This window comes from Chrysochloris asiatica, unplaced genomic scaffold, assembly GCF_000296735.1.
Source record: "Chrysochloris asiatica unplaced genomic scaffold, ChrAsi1.0 scaffold00280, whole genome shotgun sequence".
NCBI classification, from domain to species: domain Eukaryota; kingdom Metazoa; phylum Chordata; class Mammalia; order Afrosoricida; family Chrysochloridae; genus Chrysochloris; species Chrysochloris asiatica.
Genome location: NW_006408798.1, coordinates 645,334 through 668,407, shown reverse-complemented (window position 1 = coordinate 668,407; position 23,074 = coordinate 645,334). Strand labels below are relative to the sequence as shown.

General features: G+C 38.8%; 1 protein-coding gene across 3 annotated transcripts in view; it reads right to left on the bottom strand.

The window, feature by feature from the left end:
• The window catches only part of JAKMIP2 (janus kinase and microtubule interacting protein 2), a 307,935-nt gene that overhangs the window by 282,735 nt on the left and 2,126 nt on the right, over nt 1-23,074 (bottom strand). Inside the window, exon 2 of one of the 3 annotated variants that reach the window (XM_006874497.1) lies at nt 15,381-15,609. Coding sequence is in view for 1 of the 3 variants with exons in the window: in XM_006874499.1 (XP_006874561.1) it covers nt 15,381-15,383 (3 nt within the window). In the remaining 2 variants the exon portion in view is untranslated. Of the gene's footprint in view, nt 1-15,380; nt 15,687-23,074 lie in introns of those variants that run through there. The other 2 variants (XM_006874499.1, XM_006874498.1) reach the window with 2 other exon arrangements.

Genomic DNA, 23,074 nt, shown 5'->3' with positions numbered 1-23,074 from the left:
GACCCTCTATAGGGTTTCTGAGGAGCAGCTGGTGAACTTGAACTGCTGACCTTGCAGTTCAAATGGCTTTGCAGTCTGGCGCATTAACCCACAGTGCCACACCAGGACTCCAATTCCCTTACTTAGTAGGTGTTAAATATTGATTAATATTTAATAATATAACATTATAATCAAATTGCATTTCTGTTCATTAATTTCATTTTCAAGAGAAGAATCAAGTGTTGTTCCGCAGGAGAAAGATGAGGCTTTCTGCTCCTATAAAGATTTACAGCCTTGGAAACCCTGTACAGGGTTGCTATGAGTCAGAACCTGACTCCACGGCACATCACCACCACCACCACCATGAGAGAAATTTGGCTTACTACTTAAGAGTAAATTTAGGATCAAGTACATTTGAGCTAACAATCTGGCTCTGATGATTATTAGTTAAGTGATCTTGAGTAGGTATTAAGTTGTTATAACTCAATAAACCTTAGTTTAATCCTGTATTGAAGAGGAATAGCATTACCTATTTCAAAGGGTGTTGGTAGATATTATGCAATGACTTTAGTGCAGTTTGGCATCTTGATAAGGTAGTAAAAAAACAAAACAAAACAAAATACCTTACAATATCAACAAAAACTAACACTAATGTAAATATGTCTAGAAATTATTTTTTAAAATAAAATTTTGACCCGGATTTAGTCAATAAAGCAGACTGATAGGTTTCAATACGTTCTACTTATTAATGCAACCATTATTATATTTGCCTGAGCAAATGAAAGGTATGTCTTAAAAAAGAGTAAGAATTGAACACTGATTCAGAATCATCCTTGTCAGTGTGTGCATTAATAGTTTAGATCCATCAGGTCAAAGCCAAGATGTTAGTTCTCAAAAACAAACATATTAACAGTGAATTGTGGTGCTATTTATAAGTTGTTGTTAAGTGCTGTCGAGTCAGTTTTGACTCACAGCCACTTGCATAGGGTTTCCAAGGAGTGGCTGGTGGGTTTGAACCACTGACCTTGAGGTTCAAACCGACCCTGCAGTCCAGCGTTTTATCCCACAGCGCCACCACACCAGGACTCTGCTATTCATACTTCTGATAATTGTGACATGAATTAATACTTCATGTAATATTGGTAATTAGCCTTTTAATAACACAAATTCCTTTCAGACAGGAAAAAAACAAAACCCCTGAATCAAAGGAGCTGTGGTAGCGTAGTGGTTATGAATCGGGCTATGAGCCGCAAGGTCAGCAGTTCGAAACTACCGAAACCACCAGCTGTTCCGTGAGAGAAAGAAGAGGCGTTCTGCTCCTGTAAAGATTTACAGCCCCGAAACCCTGTACAGGGTCACTATGAGTTGGAACCGACTCCACGGCACAAAACAACAACAACAACAACAACAACAACATGACAACCCCAGACAGGGACCACAGCTAATAAACTGAAGTCTGAATGTTTTCTATTTTGAGGAATGCCAATGAAGATTTTGTTGTGTTGGTTTTAATGTAATAATAGGCATGTGAGAACGAGCTATTAAACCCCACCCCAAAACCTAGTGTTTTAGTTGTTTCCCTATATGCACTCGGAGTCCTGGTATAGTGCTGTGGGTTAATGTGCCAGACTGCAAAGAAAGCCGTTTGAACTGTAAGGTCGGTGGTTCAAGCTCACCAACTTCTCCTCGGAAACCCTATACAGGGTCGCTATGGGTCAGAATCGACTTGACAGCACTTCACAACAACAACATATGCACTCATTCCTCACTTCTCAACAAAGTTAGATTCCTAAGACATGGTTGTTATGTAAAAATCAGTGCATAAATGGAGACTGGCCACATCAGATAGAAAAGTGGAGAGTGATTTTATCATTATACAGTTGAATTACATCTTTACAAAACCACTGAGCATCCTGGCCCAGACAAGTTAACACATAGCCTTAACACAACACCTTAACCTTCACAGCCAACATTACTCTTGATTCGCACCTTGGAATGAATTGCTATTAGATGTACATCACAAATGCACAAAAGAGTCAGATAGTAGTTTTTTAATACTGTCATAAATGCAAAATACCAGATAATGGGATAGTCAATATATGAGTAGATGCACAGACAACTATAGATTAGCTGCATTGATAATAGTTGAAAGGATAAAGACTTAGTAAAGATAAGACCTATGTTATGTTGGTACCTAAGTCAGGGTTTTTACAGGCCAGAATCAGAGCCTTGTTGTAATTCTTTGACCTGGAATCACATCATAGACGAATTAGTTGGTATTTTGAGGCAGCATCTTATTAAGAAAAACAATTCTTAAGTAAGGAAATGTGCATTCAAGCACATATTTTTTCAATTAGTGGCTCGGTGATTCTGAACACAAGTAGACATGCTAAGCTTTCCTTGGAAGATAATTACAAATAAAGTGACATAAAATGAGGGGGCTTCAAAAACTCTGTGAAAAAATGGATTTAAAAATAATGGAACCTGGAGCAGCTAGAAGAACGGAAGATACTTCTTGAAAGAAAGACCGACAGGAAAAATACAAAACAATATAGGCAGTCCGACTGATTACTACAAGAACAAGCAAGTTGCTTGCCCAGGAGACATCAAGGCAAGTGGTCCAATCCCCTCAAGGCAAACCCCCTTCCAAGACTAAGACTCAATGGGAATACACGCTCTGATTGGTGACCACGCTCGTCACCGATGCTGCGAGCTAGGCCCTACAATGTTCAATAGACTCCTGTGAACCCAGGTGGAGACCTGGTTGGACAGCAGTGTGGCAAGACCTGGGGACTCTTGGGCCCAGAGTCAGTGACATAGCCATAGAGGACTAGAGTGGAGAGTGAAGTGTCCAGCTGATAAGAGAGGGCATATGCACAAGAACACCCACAGTTGCAGATAATACCCACTTGACCTGGCTTCAATGACTGGATGATCAGAGCTCAACTAGAAGAAGTAACAAGAGGAAAAAAAGAGTAATTTGATACAACTTGATGAACTTGACCTATACCTATAAATGCTGTAGCTCAAAAGAGGGAACATATCTTTACAGAGAAGATCATTCCCACCCCAGAGTAGACAGGGATGGGCAACTTGGACATTGGCTACTCAAAATGGGGGGTGGGGGGGCTAAAAAAGGCAATAAATGACTAGCTTACAAGCTTTCAGGAGGGAGCCTAGATCCAGAGGTGCAGAGGAAGGTAGAATCTCCACTGAGTAGTATCCAATCTATCTGGGCGGGGCTGATGAAAGGAGATGTGGTTAAGTCTCTTATGATACAATAGTGAATAATTGTTATCAGGAATCATTGTGAGGGTTGGACATTTTGTAGCAAAAGGAGGGGAGTGATTGACTTTCCAGTACAGGAGTGGAGGTCCCTGGTACCACTCAAGGGAGAAAAGCTGAGAGCAGGACCCTACCCAGAGAAGCAGTGATGCCAGAGATGGAGGCAGAGATGATGACATGAAGAGATGGAGTGGCTGGAGACTTTAGACCCAATAAAAAAAAAAAAAAAAGAAAGAAAAAAAATTAAAAAGAAAAAAGGCAATTATTCTTGCCCTTAAAAAAAAAACCAAACAAAGATAGTGGAAGCTGTCCATGAACTTTTTAAAGCCCGCCTGTATAGTTACGAAATGTTAACACCTTGCAATGTGTGTCTCACCTTGATTACTATGAGAATTTAATTAAAATATGTACAAGTTTCTTGAAACTAGTCAAATGGAGGCATTAAAAGCATCTTAAATGTTGTGAGAAAATGCCTTAAACTGCTAATCATGAAAGAAATAACAAATAACAATTGATAGAGCATAGAGGAAACATTTGAAGCTACAAATTATCATGTTGAATCTCCATTGAGATTGCTCCCAAACCAATCAAGAGCTTTAAATAGCATACAGCTAGCTCATTTATATCAAACTCATATCTGCAGTTAATCCCTATATTCATTTCAGTTTCTATATATATTGTTGTTGTTAAGAGCGTTTGATTCATAGTGAACCTGTATAGGGTTTCCAAGGAGTGGCTAGTTAAGCTTCAACCGTCAACCTTATAGTTAGCAGTCCAGTGCTTATCCTACAGCAGCAGCACATAAGGTTTCTATATGAATGAACTCTAAATATATTCTAGGAGTCCTGGTATGGTGTTACAGGTTCATGCACTGGACTGCAAGATTGATTTGTACCGCAAGGTTGGTGGTTCAAGCTCAATAGCTGCTCCTTGGAAACATTACATTATACAGGGTCCCTATGAGTCGGAACCAACTTGATTGCACTTAACAATAAAAACAACAACAAAAAATACGTCCTGGAAAACAAAAGAGCATACTTAAGTGGGAAATAATATGGCACAGTGGGATGAAAATGAACAAAACAGTGTCAAAACCGCAACTGTATGAAGAGCAAACAGGTAATATGAATCAACTGGGATGTGGGGGCAGGGAAGATAATGCACAGTACTGCTGGTTTATAAGTTTGTCCCAGAGGTAAATTCAGTTCACAAGCCTCCAGTTTTTAACTGCTATGTCATAAAATTAGAAATTTATTTGTATTTAAACTCAAAAACTTTTATAAAGCAGGACAACTTTGGCTAGGATATGTCTCCTTTCTGAACTTCATCATCCTCTTTCAAAATAGGAAAAACAATGCCTACTTCACCCAACTGGTGTAAATATGCAATAATGGGTATGAATGAAAACACTTAGCAAAGTGTAGATGTAATAGGTACTCATAGAATTTATCACTCTCTCTTTTTCGATAACAGCGTAAAATGATCTAGTTTCCCTTTTTTTTATGCTTATTCTGTGGTACTGTACGATCAATACTAACCACAAGGTCAGCAATTCAGACCCACCAGCTGTTCTTCAGAAACTCTATACAGGGTCACTATGAGTCAGAACAAGAATAATCCAGAGCACTTCTGATACCCGTGTTATTCAGAGAGTGAGAGCCACCCTACTCATGGTTGAGATGAACTGTTTTATGTGACTATAAAGAAAATTCAAAAACATGGATCTTGTATTTTTTTTTTTTAAAAGAGTAGAAATAAGTCAGCAGCAAGTCTGACATTTATTTATTTATTTATTTATTTATTTTCAAATTGATCCAGGGTAGAGTGTGTCTTTGCAAAATGACTCTCTTGGTTATAGTTGAAGAAACAGCCAAAGATTGAAGTTTCATAGCAAAAGGATTATACAAATAAATTAGAACAGTTAATGTTTTCAAACTGTACAGATGTTATTGAAAGATCAGTAAGCAAAAAACCAGATACTGACTAGATGGATTAATCATGTTCCTTACTATCTTCGAGGGCCAATGACTAAGCCATTTAGGTTCGATTTCAAAAACCATAAATGCTGTAAAAGGAGAAATATATAAAACTATATATCACAGTTAAGAGGACTGGAAAGCATTTGTGGTCAAATTGTGTATATAAGAGCAATAGCATGAATCAGGCATGTTAAAGCAAGCATTTAGAGAATGGGATCTTTCGAACCTACAGAGAGGGAAAACCCTGAGGTTACACAATGATGGAAGAATCCATTTCTCCTGCACCAGGCTTTTGTTTTCCTTTCTCCTGTTTCAGAGCGTAGCATTGCACCCTGTGAGGCCTAAAATATGGACAATCTAGCTAGTAAGAGAACATATGGCTAAACCACTCCAACTCTGTAAAGATTAATTAGGGGAAAGGGATTCTTTTATATTTTGAAAAACTAGGGCTTATTTTTAGTTTGATGCATCTGACTCAAAATATTATGAATTCTAAACATTGTAGATGGTTTTACTAAGGGAAGTGCTTTGAAAAGAAAAAGTAATCATAATTCAAATGTTTGTTTTAATAAAATAATAAAAATCACAGATTATCTAAAATACAAAATCCTCCTTAAGAGTCATAGAAGACAAAAGACTGGGCCAGCAGGGTTCCAGGGTCTAGGTAACCAGAGCTGAGCAAAAAAGATGGTACAACCCCACTTAATTCCAGGGTATCCATTTTCATAATCTGATTTAGCTAATACATATGAAACCAACTTTAGGATCTGTAATATCTTTGTAACACCCAAGGTCTTCTGTCTATCTTATCAGTGCTAAATAACATTAGCAGTTTGTCAATTCTCACATGAATTCAAGGTTTCATTTTGATATGAATTCTCCAGATTGGTCATCATTATTTGCAACCATATTGTCCATTGCTTTGCTTCTTGTAAAACAATGGCTTATAGGCACCTAGGATTCTAACTCAGCACCCTATAAGGAAGAATAGAACAATCCCATATGGTTTCTGAGGCTGTAAATCCTTAATGAAGCAGACTGCCTCATTTTTTACCAATGGAGCCATAGGTGGGTTTGAACCACTGACCTTAGGGTTAGGAGACCACTATGCCATCAATGTTCTTTGGCTTATTGGCTGAATGACACACTGGCCTGTATTAGATTGAGTGCACTCATTTAAAATATTATATCCAGTTGATTTCATCAGTATTCTTACATTAATTTTTTTTTAATATTTTGGTTTAGGAAAATATATCCAAATTAGGTATGATTGACCTATGAATAGCTTTGTTCTTGTTATTAAGTGCTGAGGAGTTGGTTCCAACCCTATATAGGGTTTCCAAGGAGTGGCTGATGGGTTTGAACTGCCCACCTTGAGGTGAGTAGTCCACTGTTTAACCTACAACACCACACCAGGATTCCATGAATAGCTTAAGGATCTTAAATGTGGCTCACTGATGGTAAGAGAGTTCATCTTATATCTTATTTTTGGAAAGTACCTCTCTTCATGAAATGCTGTATAAGAAGAGCCAAATAGAGAATGTGGCTGAGAAGCATTTGCTGGGTTTACATTTTTACTGTAGTTGAACTGGGTAGCATTTTCCAATGGAACTTTTCCAGTTCAGAACAGAAGGCATGATAAAAATAACACCATTTTTTTTCTTTTAGCACATACCCACAAGGCATCTTTAGAGTCATAATCTCAGTAAAATTTCTTTCTTGAAACTAATACCAATGGATTGTATTCTAACCACAAAATATCAACTAAACTGAGTCAATTTTGGTTTTCTATGTATATTTTAACAGAAGTTAGACTCCAGAATGTCAAGAATTGAAGTGCATGCTCTGAGCTTGCCTTGTATGCCAAACAAAGAAACAAAAACACTGACTTTTCCTTATATTTAAGTTTCAGTGCATGAGCAGGGTAAGAAGGTATCACAGAGATGGCTGATACCATTGGTTTGAAGTTATTTCTCTGAGGTTGGCAAGTATTCGTCTTAATTCTCGCTATTCACTTATACATTGTTCTGCTATTCACTTTTACAATTGATTTAAAAATTCCAAATTTTCATGCGAGCATCATGTTTTGTAGTAAAGATACTGCCCCTCATTTCTGTTTCATTTTAATTCCTGGATAAAGGTGTGAAGGACTCACTTATGATTAGTGTATTTTGACGGGTTGTAAAAACAGTAAAGTGTAGCTTTGAGTGTGTACCACACTATTGATGATTAAATTATTAATTCATTTTAATAAATTAGAGTGGATTCGAAGGTATCTCTTTAGTGATACTATTCAATTTTTGAAAGAGAATAAAAGGAGTAATGAAGAGTTCACAGGCATATTTATTTATGTTTTAGCATATAGTGAATAACCCAGAAAGATGACATTTAAGGATTGTGATTTTTAGAAACTGATTTTTCCTTATCAAAATCTTAAGAACATCCTGAGGACATTACACATGTGCATATAATTCATTTTGTTTCTACAATAAAGATTTGGGGGCAAAATTCAACAAGAAGGAGACAAATCACAGTCTAAAGAACTACTGGTAGAGATCTGTTCTACAATCTTAGGCTAGAGGTCTTTCATGGGACCATCCAGTCATTCAGAGTTAATGTTTGTTGAGCACATATGTTAATCCAAGTCATTCTATTAATAGTGAACAAAACATTTTTAGTTCCTGCCTCCAAACAATTCCCAAAAACCCATTGTCATTAAGTTGATTCCGATTCAAAGCAACTCTATAAATAGTTTCTGAGACTGTATGTCTTTATATGGGAGCAGCCAGCCAGCCTCGTATTTTCCCCATGAAGTCGCTGGTAGGTTTGAACTGCTGACCAAGTGGTTAGCAGCCATCAGGGCTCCAAAGTAAGTAAATAGTAGTATAATCACAACTTTTGATACATGTTACTAAAGAAGCATACAATGTGCAGTGATACAGTAACAAGAGAGATGCACTTTAAACCTCTCCAAAGAGTCCTGGTGTGGTGCTGTGGGTTAATGTGCCAGACTGCAAAGCCATTTGACCTACAAGGTGGTGGTTCAAGCTCACCAGCCATTCATTGGAAACCTATACTGGGTCACTATGGGTTGGAACCGACTCGATGGCTCTTAACAACAGCAAGGAGTTATATTTTTGAGTTCAGACTTAAAAGAATCCAACTATTCAAATTTTAGAAGGGGAGACATTTAGAAGACTGGGCTTTCATTTCAAAACTATATATAGTTTGAAAAATATAGTGAAAACATGAGATGCCAAAAATGATCTTGGCTTATTGCAAGGAATCCTTTGACAGCTACTGTGAAGTTGTAAAATATGTTCTAAAAAGGATGTGAGTGGTCATAAAAGTTCAGACTGCATATTGAAAGATAAAATGAATCTGAATGAGTTTTGTTTTTGTTTGTGTGTTTTTAATCCCTGCTAATGTTTGTAACTAGTGGATTTCCTAATGTTTCTAATGGGATTGCATTGGCTTAAGTCTTAAACTCATTATCAGCAGACAGTGATGACCAGGGTTTAAAGTAGAACCCATTGTGAGATGCAATGGGGCAGGTCAGGGTAACAGAAGCTCATAGTTGCTGAAAATAATGTTTGACTCACAACTGCTATAAATCAAGCACATGCTACCTATAGTTGTATTACCACAAATATTTAAAAACAAAATGTAAAGCTCGACCACTCCTCACCCCCTAGGAGGGAGAAAACAAACAAACCAGCTTTTATTATCAAGATACAGGTAGTAGATTAAAATTGTAGTAGAGATATATTTATTGACATGGAAAGGTGGCCACATTATGTTGTTGTTGCTGTTAGATGCCATCGAGTTTGTACCAACTCAAAGCAACCCTATGCACAACAGAACAAAACACTGTCTGGTCCTGGGCCAACCTCACAACTGTTGCCACGATGCTGTCACTTGGCCAATCCATCTTGTTGAGGGTCTACCTCTTTCTCTGACCCTCCACCTTACCAAACATGATCTCCTTCTCCAGCTACTGGTCCCTCCTGACACTATGTCAGAAATATGAGAGACAAAGTTTGGCCATCCTGGCCTCCAAGGAGCACTCTAGCTGCACTTCTTACAACACAGATCTGTTGGTTCGTTTGGCAGTCCATGGCACTTTCAATAGTTTCCTACAAAACCATAACTCAAATACATCAATTTTTCTACTGTCTTCCTTAAATTGAAAACATACTAAAACCAGAATAAGATCCCATTTATGAAAGTGGATATATGAATGTATTTTGTGTGCATACAGAAATAAATTAAAAGACTAGATATCAATATAATGATGCTGTTGTTAAGTTCTGACTTACTTATTCAGAGTTTTCAAGAAACAGCTGGTGGGTTAGAACCACTGACTATGTGATTAGTAGCCCAGTGCTTATCCTACAGTGACCAATAATTATTGCTGGAGGATAGGTGTATGAGTTACTTTCATCTTTACTTATATATTTCTGTAATTTTTTTTATTAATGAGGATATCTTTTTTCATGTGAAAATAACTTTTAAAGGAAAAATAAGTAATTATATTGATGAATATTGATTTTAAACCCAATGTCTGCAGTCTGACAGATGTCACTTTTTCTGTAAGCTAATTCATTATAAAAGAGCCTTTTTCCAAACGTGGAGTGGATTCAGATGGTATGATTTGTTCTTTGGCACAAAATCTGTGCCTAGGCACTAGTGGAAAAAAAGGACAACAAAAATTAGAATATTTTTGGGGAAAAAAAAAGCATTTTATTTTTGTCATTTCAAAAACGATAGAAGCATTTGTTCCGGAAGAAACCAACAAGTTGTTGAACTGATGTACACTTAGTGTATGTTTAATATTGTTTTAATTTTAAAGAGCATGTTGGTAGAGTATTATTTGGGCATGTAGATGACATGGGTACAAGATCCAAGTGAATCTAAATTTGGTCTTGTTGTTGTTGTTGTTGTTATGTGCCATGGAGTCGGTTCCGACCATAGCAACCCTGTACAGGGTTTCTGAGGCTGTAAATCTTTCCGGGAGCAGAAAGTCTGATTTTTCTCCCACAGAACAGCTGGAAGATTTGAACTCCTGACTGTGAGATTAGCAGTCTGATTCGTAACCACTACACTCCAGAGCTCCGTACACACCTAAAAAAGTTACCTTCCAACCTCTGTATCATTAAAAATAAAAATGATAATAAACCATAAAATTGACGATTAAGGTGCCCCTGACCCAAGCCATGGTATTTTCAGTAACCTCTTATGCGTGCAAAAGCTGGACAGTGAATAAGGAAGACTGGAGAAGAATTTATGCTTTTGAGTTATGGTGTTGGAGGAGACTATTGAAAGTGCCATGGGCTGCCAAAAGAACCCACAGATCTGTGTTGGAAGAAGTGCAGCCAGAGTACTCCTTGGAGGCCAGGATGGCCAAACTTCGTCTCTCAAACTTCAGACATATTGTCAGGAGGGGCCAGTCGCTGGAGAAGGATATCATGTTTGGTAGCGTGAAGGGTCATAGAAAAAGAGGAAGACCCCCAGCGAGATGAAATGGCAAAGTGGCAGCATCAATGGGCTCAAGCGTAGTAACAACTGCGAGGTTGGCAAGGGCCGGGTAGTGTTTCGTTCTGTTGTACACAGGGTCTCTATGAGTCAGTACCTACTCGATGGCACCTAACAATAACAACAACAAACCATAAAATAAGTGTACATCAGTCCAAAAAGGTCTAATTTCCACCCCCAAAGAAACTTTGCTATACTTTTAAAGAACTATCCAGGAATACATACTTTCAGCAAAAGATTGGTTTTTGCTTATATACCATTATTTTTTCTAATGCCTTAAGCACAGTCTATTTAAAGTAATTCGGTATAGCCAAAAATAAAATCATGGCACCTGAAATATTCAAATACAAGTACAACGGAGTCACACCTAATGTATTATAGATTTATTATATTTGATATTTTGAAATTCCAATCAGAAGCATAATCTGCTACATTTTCTAATATGGTTTAAAAGCTCCTTTAGTTTGGGTTTCAGTCCTGGCCAGGCCACTTAGCACACATAACCTTCAATAAGTCTCATCTCTCTGAGTTTCCACTTGGTTAAATAGTTGTACTGCATGTATCCATGAATGTAATCAATATTGTTTAGTTATACATGCAGAAACAGTTGAACCGGTGGATGTTTAATTTGCTACATTTTCACTGAAAATAGTAACTGGAAGAAATTCTGATGCCAGCATGATAGCACTGTTGTGAACAAAAACGAAAATGGAAAATGACCTAAGAAGCCCAAAACAGTCTACCGCGAAACCTGTGAGAAAACCGGAAGTAGACGGAAGTGCCTTGACATTCCAGAGCTCATCAGTTTCCCACCTTTGGCAGGGTACAGTCACCACTTTTCTATCACTCGTTCTAGTGGAAGAGATATAAATTTTCCTTCTCTGCTAGGTTTCTACCTTACATAGGTTCAGGCTGCGGCAGGCTTAACTATGAATATAAGGTATATTGATGGTACTTATTACAGCTATAAGGAGCTCTGATAGCGTAGTGGTTACTGGGAACCTCAAGGTCAGCAGTTTGAAACTACCAGCTGTTCCGCCGGAGAAAGATAAGGCTTTCTGCTCCCGTAAAGATTTACACCCTCGGAAACCCTGTACAGGGTCGCTATGGGTCGGAATCGACTTGATGGCACTTAACAACAACAACATTACAGCTATATTGTTTTCTTCATTAACTATTGTTGTTAAGTGTCGTGGAGTGTGTTCCAACTCATAGCGACCCTGTATAGGGTTTCCAAGGAGTGAGCTTAAACCGCCGACCTTGTGGTTCAAACCGACCTGAGGTCCAGCGCATTAACCCTCAGCGTCCCATGTTTATTTTGTCTCCCCAAGGAAATCCATGTGCAAATTGTGCTACTACATTCTCCATTTTGAATCTAGTCCTCACTAAATGTAATGTGGCACTGTAGGATAAAACACGGGACTGCAAGGTCAGTTTAAACTGCAAGGTCGGTGGTTCAAACTCACCAGCTACTCCTGGGAAACTCTACACAGGGTGACTATGAGTCAGAACCAGCTCGTCGGCACTTAAGAACAACAAAAACAAATGAAATGTGAAAAAACACATTTTTCCCCCCAGAAGAGTCTAATAAGGAGTAATTCTAGCATGTCTATTAAGCATCACGCTACATAAATTTGCTAAGAAAGAGAAGTTCTTTTGAACCGGTCAAATGTTCAGTCCTGGGCATGCAGAAAGGATTGAATATAAACTTCGCCAGGTTGATGATTAATGGATTTATTTTACAGTAGTCAAATTCTATAACTTAGAAGCCCAGTACAAAGTGGATTACAGTGTTATAGGTATAAAAGTATCTGAAGTTAAACACTAAAGTACACTTTTAAACAGAACATTGAATCTAGACAAAGTCTGAGAAGTTCTTGAGAGGTCCTCAGTGTCCATTCGAGACAAATACATACATATGTCCTATTTTTGGTGGTTTTGATGAAAGAAAAGTCCATTGTCTTATCTGGTTACCTATTTGCTTAAACTTATTATCAGGAAATTCCATTGTATCTTTCTAATCCTCATTTTCCTTATGAAATTGAAGCTCATTTATCTTATTTTGGGTTTCACAAAATAGCAGTAAACTCTATCCTACGTCACAACTCTTGGTTTATCTGAAGCAAATGACTGCCAACTCCCAGTTTTCCTTTTTCCAAATGAAAGAATATCCTTATCTTCCTCAGAGTTGAATTTGAAATCTTTTCACTCTGACTTCAGTTTTCTGTGGCCCTTCAGTAAAGGCCATAAAATCATCTTCAATTGTGAAGCCAAACTCTGGAACTCTGTTCCTATCAGAGTCTGACCACAGAGCTGACAGACCACAAACACCATCAGTCCTAAGCCTATGAACTACTGTGATTTGCCTGGGCTCACACTGTACCAACCTTACCTGTAAAAAGATATCCCAATAAAAACTCAACACAAAGGAAATAAACACAAAGACTCAAGATATCTAGTTTCACTGCAGGAAACAGAGTGAACTACCTAGGTGTCTTAATTGTTTTTTAAGTTTACTGTAAATTTCCCTGAGATTTTAATTTCTGAAAGTCAAAGTTATCACAAACAGGTTCAAGACACAATATTTTAGAAAAAAACTGATATGACATACAAGCTCAGTATCTATTCCCTTGTTCTACTTTTATGTCGTTGTTACAATCAAGCACATGGTAGTATGACTTAACAGAGTTGTGAATCTCTGTAATATGAGGTATCATGAGCATATTAAATCAATTCTTTCCATTATATGACTAAAGAGCCCAACCACCCCTATGAAAACCAAATAGGACCATTATTTTCTACTCCCGTAAAGATTTACACCCTCGGAAACCCTGTACAGGGTCGCTATGGGTCGGAACCGACTCGACGGCACTTAACAACAACAACAAACTATAAACCTGATTCACATAAATGTAACAATTTTATGTAAGGAAAAAAATATGTCAAACAAAATGCATAATTAAAACAAACAAACAAAAAAGATTTAATTTTACATGGTAAAAAATGTTTACACTTCCAATGATACTGCTAATGGGGGGACTGATGGATAAAACTGGTCCTTATGATAAATGCAATATTAGTAACACAATTTTATCTGCAAGGATTTTTCTGGCTTTAATTCAATGAAATCCATTATCCTAGGTGGTAATGGAGCAGCACACCCTTCCCATCTGAGGCATCTTTAGTCTCCTGAGCTGATTTAAAGCCTTGGAAATAATAAAAGGTCAAGCAGATCCCAGTAAGCATTTGTAAACTACAATAGCTCCCCATTTCAGCTAGAGGCCACACATTTCCCTGCTAAGCTTTGCTCACTCTCTTGTTTCATTTCATTGTATCAGCAAGTTAATTTGAAAATGGCTAGGTTGCTTGGGAGCACCCAGATTTCCCAAACAACCCCAATTCCTACTTAACCACTTACAGAACAGACCCATAATACATCATTTGAGAGAATTGTAAAATGGTGCCTAGACACTGAAGGAATGAATACCAAAGAGCAACACGATGAAATAAAAATGAATGCACTTCACCTTCCATCTCAGCTCTGTTTTCTCCGACACAAGGCACAAACATGACAAGGTTGGGTGGGATCTCAAGAAAACTGATTTGTTTCAACATTCATTTGGCAAGATACTGGATGCAAAATACCACAAGCCACCTCCCTTTCCCATCATGGCAAATTCAGGGCCCTCATTATCACCCCTCACACACCCAATTAAAAATAAAGAAAAGAGGCTGGCTATGAATTCGCATTTAGTGCTATGATAACAGATGAAATGATAGGCATCTGTCCTAATTGGTCACAATGAAACTGAGAGACAATAACAAGAATAAACCTCACATTAATCCAAATGAAGCCAATGAATAATAACTCAAACCAGAAGATAGTTTCAAAAATATGCAATTATCTCCAAGGATGCACAGGCATTTATATCCCATAAAAATGATTGCAAAGCACACTCTGCATATAAATATGCTCCATAAATGGAATACAAATGCCAAGTAACATGTGCATATATGATCTACATAAAGTATATACATTTTATGTACACAATCAGATCTATACACTAAAAATGAAACTGCATTAGACAAACGGATTCTCCAAGAGACTAGGTCAAATACATTAGAATATGAAATAGAATGTGAATTCTGGGGCCATCTTTTCTTAGCAATGGAAGGAATAAGCAAAACCAGAAGCTTGGAAGGCACCAAATGTGTTTTTGAGGAAGGCCCAAGCCTGTATGTGAGAGCTGCAAATGAAATGATTTCTTTCAATTACTCTCATTTCCCGCTGCTAGCTCTTTTTACATCCTCTGGTTCTGTTGCGAAGCCGGGGAGGAAAGGAACCAAGGGGCTCAGTCTTCATTATTCTAAGCTAATTTGAGATAAAAATTACAGCACCTTTTTTTTTTTTTTCTAACACAAGCGGACGCCTTCTCACTTCTCTCTCTTTGCCAACCTTTCTCTCCATCCCCATCTCTGTCTCAAGATCTTCCCCTTCTAGACTAAAGGACGGGAGTCATTGTTCAAGTTCAGGCCGCAAACGTATACACAGGTTCTCTAATAAGTTAAATCAAGAAGATAGCCCCACTATCTCCTACTTACCATGCTGAGACCCGGAGAAGCTGTTGAAAGGAGTGATAGCTGCAAACTGAATCCATTTTCCTTATGACCCCGTCGGATGCAGCCTGCGAACCCAACATCAGCAGCGGCTGCTGGGTTTTGGGTTTTTTTTCCCCCTCCCTCTCTGGTTGGCGATGGTGCGAACAGGAACCACCCTTCCAACCCCACTAGAGTACCAGCAGTAGAGATGGCAGAAGCAGCAGCATCACCACTTTGGCCTCCTCCCTCTCGGAGGATGGGGTGAGCTCCGAATCAGCCAGGAACTTGCAGCAGACACCTCCTCTGGCTCCTCCTTTCTCCCCCTCCCCCACAGCCCCACCCCTGCTGCGGTAGAGGCTGCCTGGCCCCGCAGCTGCTGGTTGCCATGGCAATGGCCAATGAGAAGCGATCAGACTAAGGGGGAGGGGGAGATGGGTGAAGTAAGCTGCAAGGTTTGAGGAGAGAATTTGTGCTGCCCCCCTACGGGATGCTGTTGGTCTATCCTGCGCTGGACTCCAGGTCTTCAAAAATGGGGCCAGGGTGGCTAGGCACGGGATGGAAATAATGAAAATTTAATTGAAATTTAGGTTGAAGCATGCGAAACATTTTAGGTATTTTTTGCTTTTTCTTTACTTTTCCAGTAAAATGTAGGGGGAGGTGATGTCCTGTGGTAGCAGATTGTTGTTGTTGTTAAATACAGTAGAGTCGGTTCCGAATCCTACAGATCCTGCACAGGGTTTCCGAGGCTGTAAAACTTTGCAGGAGCAGAAAGCCTTATCTTTCTCCCGCGGAACACCTGGTAGTTTTGAAAAACGCCCTTGAGGTTAGCAGCCAGATTCGGAAACCACTAAGCTACCAGAGCTCCTTACTGTTATTCAAAATATTTGCTTGCCCTTTTCAGCATCTTTTACTGAATGGCACTCAAGGTCATAAGAACAGAAGAGTGTGGCTGCACTTAGAAATAAAATTGGAGCCTGATTCATTGGCCCTACTCCTGGTTTGTTTTCAGGTAAGTTTCTTGGTCCTGTTGTTTTTTCAGCGCCCACTATGTAAAGGACAAGTGATTTGTGTTACTTCCTTGTTGGAATAGAGGACACTAGTACAATGGTTCTTAGCAGCATCACTGATAGACAATATCAAACCTTCTTAGAGTTCAATTTGGGGAGTTTTCACATTTCCTTGAATTTTTAGCAATTCTATGTCACTTTGATGGATGCCCAATTGAAGTTCCCAAGCAAGCTGACAGGCACGGTGTTAGATAGGAAAAGGGGAAATGTAATCAAGAGTGTTGAGTTCTCCATGTTTATAATTTATAAATGACACTTATAGAGCAGTTATAAAGATTGACTGAGATGTTGCACTGAAATCACCTTGCATGCCTTAAGTATGCAATAGCTATTTGCTACTATTACTACTGCTATATTGTTCCCATCTTTTAATGCCATGAAGGAATAACTTGAACATTTCCAACATAGGAAAAAAAAATAAACTGAAAAAAATCCTTAAAAATATATCATTGATGATGATGATGGCAGCAAAGATATGGGGGCCTTGAGAGATTAAGTGTTCTCTATAACTTCACTATAGGATCAAGAGAAGGTATTGAAGGAAGATGTCCGAGCTGCACTGGAGGCATTGGTAAACACAAGACTCCATATATCGTTTTAATGCCAATTAAGATGTTTCAGTAATTGGATGCAGAATTGAAAGCATTCATTCATCTATGCCATGAAATTTGGAGGCAGCTACTTGGCAACACCAACTGGAAGACATCCATTTTTGTACCCATTCTAAAGAAAGATGATCCAACAAAATGCCGAGTTTATCACACAATATCATAACTCATAAGTAAAATTTTTCTGAAGATAATTCAAAAGCAGTATCGGCATGGTATTGCTAGGAACTCAAGCCAGACTCAGAAGAGTACTAGGAAGGAGGGACCTCAAAGCTGGTGTTAACCGGATTGGGACTGAAAACAGAGAATACCAGAAAGATATTTACTTATCTTTTATGATTATGCTAAAGTATTCAACGGTGTGAATTATAACAAATTATTGATAACACTTCAAAGAATGGGAATTCTAGAACACTTAATTGTGTTCATGCAGAATTTACTCACAGACCAAAAGGCAATTGTTTGAAACAGCAAAAGGATACTGCGTCCTATGAAATTAGGAAAGGTGTGTGTTTGGGTTGTATCCTTTCACCATATTTATTCAATTTGTATCATGAGCAAATAATCCGAGAAACTGGACTATATGATGAAGAGCCCAGCATCAGGATTGGAGAAAGGTTCATTAACAACCTATGGCATACAGATGATACAACCTTGCTTGGTAAAAATGAAGAGAATTTAAGTACTTATTGATAAAGATCATGGATTACAGTCTTCAGTATGGATTATATCTCAATGTAAAAGAAAATAGCAAATACTCACAACAACATGATGAATGAAGAAGATTAAAATTTTCAAGGATTTCATTTTTCGGTACGATGCTGTGGATTAATGCACTGACTTGTAAAGCCGTTTCAATCTCAGCTTGGCAGTTTAAGCTCACCAGTCGCTCCTTGGAAACCCTATACAGACAGTGTTGCTATAGGTCAAAACTGACTCAACGGCACTTAACAACAACAACACAAGTATCACCAGGAAATCAGCAGTCAAGAAATCAATGTATTTTGCTGATCAAATGTCCAGCTTAAGACGGTTTTAAAGAGTGGCAAGGCAAAGATATCACTTTGAGAACTAAGGTAAGCCTGATCCAAACCATGGTATTTTCAGTTGCCTCATATGGTAGAACTGGAATAATTGATTGATACATTTGAATTATGGTGTTAGGGAAGAATATATTGTCAGGAGGGACCAGTCACTGGAGAAGGATATCATGTTTGATAAGGTGGAGGGACAGAGAAAAAGAGGAAGGCCCCCAACGAGATGAATTGGCCAAGTGGCAGCATCGATGGACTCAAGCATGGCAACAGTAGTGAGGTTGTCCCAGGATTGGGCAATACTTCGTTCTTCTGTGCATAAGATTGCTATGGGTCGGTACTGACTCTATGGCACCTAACAACAACAACAACATACCATTGACTGTCAGAAGAACAAGCAAATCTACTTTAGAAAAAGCACAACCAGAATGTCCCTTGGAAGGGAAGAAGGCAAGACTTCGTCTTACATACTTTGGGCATGTTATCAAGAAGGATTAATCCATAGAGAAGGACTTCACTCTTGGTAAAGTTGAGGGTCAGAAAAGGAGGAATGGCTTGACAAAATGGATTGACAAAGTGGCTGCAACAAAATCACTATTGTTAAAATGGCATAAGACCTGGAAATGTTTCATTATGTTGTTCATGGGGTCACTATGAGTCTGAATCAACTTGATGGCACCTAACAACAACACAATGGCTATAAAGGACATTGTAAATCAGACCCATGGTCATAAATTCTGACTCAGAGTGAGGCTGTAAGACAGACTAGAACTGCCCCATAGGGTTACCAATGCTCTAAATCTTTATGGAAGTCGACTAATACATCTTCCTTCTACAGAACCAGTGGTGGGTTGGGACCACTGTCCTGTGGTTTAGAAACCAGTGGCTTATCTACTGCACCACTGCAACTCCTTTGGTAAATCATGCTGTTGTTATTAAGTGCTGTTAAGTTGATCTTGATGCAAAGCAACCCTGTATAGGGCTTCCAAGGGGCAACTGGTGGGTTTGAACTACCTGTCTATGATTCACATTCAAGTTCTGTTCCTACAGTGCCACAACTAGTTACATTTCCCAAATTCACACAGCTTATAAATGTGCAAAAGAAGACCTCCATCAAGGTGAATTAACACCGTGACAGCAGCAATGGGCTCAAGCATAACAACAATTGTAAGAATGGCACAGGACCAGGCAGTGTTTCGTCCTGTTGTGCCTAGGAGTGCAATTATCAACTCGATGGCACATAACACCAACAGCATCAATGGAACAGCCAAAATAAGCATTCTTAGTCTTCTAAAACAAATATTTACATAACATTTTGCATCCCTACTATGATGCAGTAGTTAAAGCACTTAGCTGCTAACTGAAAGGTGGGAAGTTCAAACCCACCCACCAGAGTGTCCTCTGGAAAAAGATGTGTCAGTCTGCTTCAGTAAAGATTAAAGTCTTGGAATCCCTATAGGACAGTTCTACTAGGTCCCAGGGTTGCTCTGAGTTGGAATCAACTCTGGGACATTTGGTTTGGTTTGGGCTAATAATAAAGGAGCTCTGGTAGCGTAGTGGTTACGAATCGGGCTGTGAACCTTAAGATCAGCAGTTTGAAACTACCAGCTGCCCCGTGGGAGAAAGATGAGGCTTTCTGCTCCCGTAAAGATGTACAGCCTTGGAAATGCTGTACAGGGTCGCTATGGGTCAGAACTTACTCGACGGCTCTTAACAACAACAACAACAATAATATAATGGAGTCCTGGTGTGGCACTGTGGTTAATGCACTGGACTGTAAGGTTGGCTTGAACTACAAGGTCAGTGGTTCAAGCTCATCAGCCACTTCTTGAAAACCCTATAAAGGGTCGATTTGAGTTGGAACCAACTCGACAGCACTTAACAGCAACAACAATATATTATAGTACTTATGGACTCCCGGTGTGGTGTTTTCGGATAAGCAGTGGACTACGAATCACATAGTCACTGGTTCAAACCCACTGGCCTCTCCTCAGAAACCCTATAGAGGGTCACTTTGAGTCAGAAGTGACTTGGTGGCACATAATAACAACAACAACCTACTGTTTTGTCTATTTGTATATTTTATTACATTTTTCTTCAAGTACAACGTAAGCTAGGCAAGGGCAGATTTTTGTTTGTTTATTATTCTGTTCATCGATGTATCCCAGCAAACACACAGACACAACTGTCTGGTACATACTAGGTTCTCCATAGTTATTTGTTGAATGAATAAATAGCAAGTAAATGTAATAAACTGCCAATGACTTTCCACATTAGATTAGGATTATATACAGTACTATTATTATACTTTGTTATTAATTGTTTTTGAGTTCTGTTGTGTCGATTCCTATTCATGGAAACCCCAGGTGACGATGTTGAATTTCCTTATAGGGTTTTGTTGGTTGTAATCGGTGGTTCAAGCTCACCAGTTGCTCCTGGGAAACTCTATATAGGGTCGCTATGGGTCAAAACCAACTCGACGGCACTTAACAACTATCTTTAGAAAGAGCTGCTATAGGTTAGTCTGGTAACTGCAAGGTTGACAATTCAAACCCACCAGTTCTTCAACAGGAGCTGACTTGATGGGCCTCAAGAGCCACCTGTAGAGGGACAGCACCAGGACTTTTTCCCATAAAGCTGCTAGGTAGGTTTGTACTATAAACCTTTGTAGTTATATATTTTTATAAATATCAAAGTTATAAAATAAGGTTAATATGCTAATTGTTTTATTAGCTTGCATCTATATTGTTGTTGTTGTTGTTAAGTGCACTCGAGTTGATTCTGACCCATAGCCACCCTGTATAGGGTTTCCAAGGAGCAGCTGGTGAGCGTGAACCACCGACCTTGAAGTTAAAACGATTTTGCAGTCTGAAGCATTAGCCCACAGCTCCACTCTAGGACTCCTGCATCTATATAAGCATAACATATATCTAATAAGCATTAAAAAATTCATAGCTATTAAAATAAAACTGTCCATATATATTGAAAGTCATGTAGCATAATGCCAGTGCAGTACCTGCTGTTCTTTTGGAAACACTGATTTTGTTCTAAGAGCTTCCTCTCCAGTAGTACTAACAGTGAGTAGACTGTCTCCCTCTTCTGGAACCTTTCCAACTTTGGCTTCTAAATTCTGAGATGTCTGAAAGTGTTCAAGGTGTGGGTCTTGAGTCCAAACACAGCATTAAAACTCCAGGAGAAACCACAGCATAATGGGAGGAAGCTGCAAAATGTATTCTCTAGAGACAGACTCCCTGAATTACTCCAGGCTTCACCACGTGTTTTCTGAATGACCTTGGGTAAGCTGCTTAATTTTTCTGTGCCTCAATTTTCTTCAATATATGACAGAATAACAGTACCTGCCCCACAAAGTACGGAGCTCTGGTGGCACTGTGGGATCAGCATTGGACTGTTAACCACAAAGTCAGCAGTTCAAACCCACCAGTGACTTCAAGGGAGAAAGGTGAGGCTTTTGTATCCTCAAACAAAATGAGTTGGAATTGACTCCATAACAGTGGGTCTGACCTAATAGATCTCTGGTGGTGCTGTAGGAGAAACACTAGACCACTAACCCCAAGGTCAACAGTTCAAACCCACCAGTCCCTCAAGGAAGAACGATGAGGCTCTCTGCTTCTGTAAACGTTTACAGCCTCAGAAACACTGTACAGTATCACTATGAGTCAGAATCGACTGAATGACACAATAGGTCTGGTTTTGTCCCCATAGAGTCGAAAGCTGGGTACAAAGTGTGAAGGAGTGTCTGGCACATAAGAAATGGTTAGTAAATCTATAATTATGAAAATTATTTTAATAACTAAAGTCATATGCAACAGTTTTTTGGATGTTTTCCAAACACTCCGACCAGTCAGTTATTCTAAGGACTTGCTATTATGGCTGCAAACCTGCTGTCAGCATATTATGAGATGTTACACAGAATGTTGAGCTCAGTTATAGATAAATATCCTGGTTTCCCCTAGTGCTCTCTGTAAATATGAGTAAGATGATGTGAACACTGTTCTCAAGGAGCTTACATACAGTCTAATGGTATTATAAGAGATTACATAATTACTTAAACTATATTACTGGATACAACAAAGAAATATAGGGCTCTCTGAGGGTATATGTTGTTAAATGCCATCATGTCATTTCCAACTCATAGCAACCCTGTATAGGGTTTCTGAGGAGCGGCTGGTGAGTTTGAACCACCAGCCTTGTGGTTCAAATTGACCTTGAGGTCCAGTGCTTATTCTACAGCATAATACCAGGTACATAAAGTATATGATCTAGTTTGGGAAGGCAGAGATGGTATGACCGAAATGATTGTAATTGGATGTTTTCAGAAAAGAAGGATATTTATACAGGTCTTGTTAGGGAGAAGAGCATGCCATGCTAGTCAGTTTTTGTTTAATCCTAGCACCTAGTGTAGTTCTTGTCATGCATCATTTATCACCCATATGTTTGTTGACACAATAACTAACTACAACAGTGGACTCACATCGACAATCATTAAGATCAAGTGGGACTGGGCAGCATTTCGTTCTGTTCTATGTAAAGTTGTTATGAGTTTAAAGTTGACTTGACAGCAACTAACAACATATGCCTTGTTGAAAGAAACTCTCCCCTGTCCTAATCCACACAAAATCACTTCCTTCCTCCCTGTTTACTGTCCATTAATCTGATTTGGTGGATTTGTTTAGCAGTAGTTAAGAAGCTGACAAGCTGTGTGAAGTGTGAAGGAATGAAGAGAGGACAAAAAACTAATGGTTATTGTAGTTGAAAAAACAACTAGAATGCTAACAGAGATTACTGTTCCATTATAAATTTATTAAATACAATTTATGCAGTTAAGCAATCTTTTCCTCTGGTGTGTTCAGGTCCTAAGTCCTAGCTGATAGCAGACAATGAGTATTCTCAGCTAACCACAAATCAGGGACATCAAGGAAATTAGAAAACTTCCATTTCAATGACCTTCTCCAAAATTTTGCAATCAG